This window comes from Lactuca sativa, chromosome 8, assembly GCF_002870075.4.
Source record: "Lactuca sativa cultivar Salinas chromosome 8, Lsat_Salinas_v11, whole genome shotgun sequence".
Lineage (NCBI taxonomy): Eukaryota > Viridiplantae > Streptophyta > Magnoliopsida > Asterales > Asteraceae > Lactuca > Lactuca sativa.
In genome coordinates, this window is record NC_056630.2 from 213,020,550 (window position 1) to 213,024,101 (window position 3,552).

At 29.3% G+C, this 3,552-nt stretch overlaps 1 protein-coding gene across 1 annotated transcript; it reads right to left on the reverse strand.

The window, feature by feature from the left end:
- Positions 1-2,810: 2,810 nt before the first annotated feature.
- LOC111903799 (indole-3-acetic acid-induced protein ARG7) lies at positions 2,811-3,245 on the reverse strand. The gene has a single exon (XM_023899553.1). The coding sequence runs from the start codon at positions 3,243-3,245 to the stop codon at positions 2,811-2,813; it is 435 nt and encodes a 144-aa protein (XP_023755321.1).
- Between the last annotated feature and the right edge of the window lie 307 nt (positions 3,246-3,552).

Consider the following 3,552-nt stretch of genomic DNA (forward strand, 5'->3'; position numbering starts at 1 on the left):
AGATTGTAAAAATTAATATATGTGATTTTTGGCATATTTACAGAAATTATGTAATTGGAGAGCTAATAAAAACAGTCACCTTTGACAAGGTTGTAAAAGTACTCAAAAACAAAAATAAGGGAATTTTATTTATTAGGATTGAGGAAAAATAGTGGAATTTGTTGATTTGGAATGTTTGATTTTTAGGTTTAATGGTTTGTCATTTAATCTTAGTTTTAATTGTTGAAATTTATACATGTTCATTATTAAGCATTCATACATGATTTGTTTAATTTTAAAGAATAATTGTTTTGTTCAATATTAAATATGTATGCATATGACTAATTCTGAGGTTTTTAGAGACAATATTCATCCATAAACACATATTCATCTATAAACATATGTTTACAGATTAACATAATAAAATACATATAATTGATATTCATTTTTTATCATAAACTTTATACATGTTCAATTATAAAAATTCAAGAATATTAAGCATCAATATTCACGTATGAACATTAATCGTCATTGTTAACCTATGAACAATATTCATATAAGATCATAACATTCTTACATGTTCAATTATGAACATTTATGAATGTTCATATGTTTAGATGAACATTAATCATCATTGTTCACCAATGAACATTAAAGCGTAATTAGATTTTTGATGGTCATTTTTTTTTTATTGATTCATGCTATTAGAATTCTTATATATATATATATATATATATATATATATATATATATATATATATATATATATATATATATATATATATATATATATATATATATAGGGTGAGGTTCAATAGAAAACCATAATTAACCAAGGAACCAATCTTTTTTTCAACTTTTAGAACTTATTTTTTATCAAAAAAAAAAAAACTAAAAATACAGAAATTCATAACTTTTTATCATTTTTCCAATGATATAAAACTCAATTTTTTTTACGTCAAATTCACAATGTGAATCTTCGAAAATTCACAACGTGAATCTGGATTCACCGAAAAATATTTTTCACATTCACAATGTTAACATACGAATTTAGATATTTTTAGATTTTTTTTTCGATAAAGAATAAGCTCTTGAAATTGAAAAAAAGATTTGGTTCCTTGAAGAACCCATAATTATGGTTCTCTATTGAACTTTTCCATATATATATATATATATATATATATATATATATATATATATATATATATATATATATATATATATATATATATATATATATATATATATATATATATATATATATATATATAAAAGGAGGACACTTTTTAGGAATAGTAAACTTACGTGACTTTTGGCAAGAATGCTCCTCTGTTTATGTGTTTGTGTTCAAATCCGTTTTAGGTCATTTTATGTCAGTACCCATATTTTGTGCAGATACGTATTGGGAATAGTTCCGATTTCCCGATCATTTTGTGTTCTAATCGGTCTTAAGGTGCAATTTTTGTTTTTTTAAAACAAATATATATATATATATAAACAAACTTTTTACATCCTATAGTGAAAATGAATATGTAAAAAATAGGAATTTAATTTTTTTAAAAGTCATTCTTAAAATGTAAAGTTATTTTATTCATATTTCAATTTTGCTGAAAGACCTATCGCATTCGACCCCGTAACGCAGGGTTCCCCACCTAGTTTTTATTATGATTGATACTTGAATTTTCTATTCCTATTTTGTTGAGTTTGATTTGCTACACTTAGGAATACCATTAACAAACTATTATTTCATTTTGTTTAAATTAAATTATTATTTTACCATCATACATTTTTTGTCCTTGATCTAATGGTCAAAACATTGGTTGTATGGTTTTACAAACAAATTTAGTTCTATATTAAACCCACCTCATAGATAACTCTCCTTAATCGACATTATCAACATAAGTCACCCTTCCATCCACATACTTTCTTCCAAACTTGTTGGTGAAGAACCCACCATGATTGATTCTCATTGTAAAGATTCCAAGAAAGCCCTCTACGCAATATATTGTTTGATCAAAATGGTTAAAAGAAGTTCAAATACATCAATATTTATGCTTTAACTTAAAATCTGATACTTACTATACATCTCCTTCATATCCATACTTGTCTCTTTGATATGTATGCTCCATGATTTACTTTCTAGCCTAATTTATATATAGTTTTTATTTTTTTATGTCTTAATAAATTATGGCCCTTCTGAAAAAAATATGTTGAAAATGATTTAAAAGGACAAGAGTATTTAATTTATGATTTTGCACTAATAAAGTTGATGACTTTTCATAAACATTAAACGGAAGACACCCCCACTTACTTGCTAGACCTTTTTCCTTTTTTTAAATCTCTATCATTGATAGTGAGTGGCATTGAACAATGAACACCATTCGTATTTCAGCAATGATGATTTTTCTCTTATTTCTTAAAAACTTATTATAAATATCAAAAAGAATGATATTTGAGTGGTTTTCCACTTTTCCTTGATGTAATATAAATATCATTAAAATATTAATGACGGATTAAAAAGGGAAGAAAGAATAAATGACTAAAATTATTTGATAATAAAATAATTAAGATTTAAAAGTAACAAAGTAATAATGTCCAATTAATGTCATCTACTTTTTTCAACTCGGGACGACTCGGACTGAGTCAAGTTACAACTCATCTTCGCCAATCTCCCAAACAAAAAACAATCACACACAACACAGGTGAAAAGTATTTGAAACTAATCCTAACTACTTCTACTCTGGAAAAAATTTAGAATAGTAGTTAGATTATCAAACTCAAACCGAGTTGACTCAGTTACTAACTCGCTACGTATATTTCAGTTTTACATTCTAATACACTGATCCATGGAGGAGCGGCTTAGATTCACCTACGTAATCCACGTGGCAGCACCTCTGAAAATCCTCGAGATTTACGTGACGGCTCGGTTTTTTGTTGTTACCGAGTTCCGGTCGAGATATGAACCGGAGGATCTCTTCGAACTCCGATTCTTCACACGGAATCGTCAACGGACCGATGTTCGTGAAACCGTATTCTTCTTCGGCATCCATCAGAAGCTTTTGGAAAATCGGATGATTCAAGTACGTCGCTCGCACGATAAACCTTCTGCAATTGATTCCGACGCAGATCGCTACGTGCCCAGCCGGCACATCACTTGCGATGCACCGCCGTGAAGATGAAGAGGATCGACGGCGCCAACGGCGGAGCATCTGTCGGACTCTGACAATGTGGTGGATCCTGCTTGACTTCTCGATCGCCGGTGACATCTTGACGTCGGAGTCGGAGGGAGCGTTTCGTTTTTTGGGTGTAGTTGTGTATGAGTTTTCTGTTTGGGTTTCCGTTAAAAAAAGAGAAGTTGGTTTTATAGGGGTAGTAATTGGTGAATTGACGATATTGCCCCTAGGGTACACGATATTTACATGGATTAATGGATTATGTTGTTCGCCATGTGCGGAAGGGTACTGGACTACAGCCCTACAAATCCTGGTCCCGTTGATTATTTGGTTTTTCAGTTTAAATGCATAAAGTTTGAATTTGAATAAAAATTCTGGATTTAAGTTTAAATTTATTAAT

What these genes read in the sequence shown, in the direction of transcription:
- LOC111903799 (XM_023899553.1), bottom strand. Translation starts at nt 3,245, where the DNA reads ATGTCACCGGCGATCGAGAAGTCAAGCAGGATCCACCACATTGTCAGA.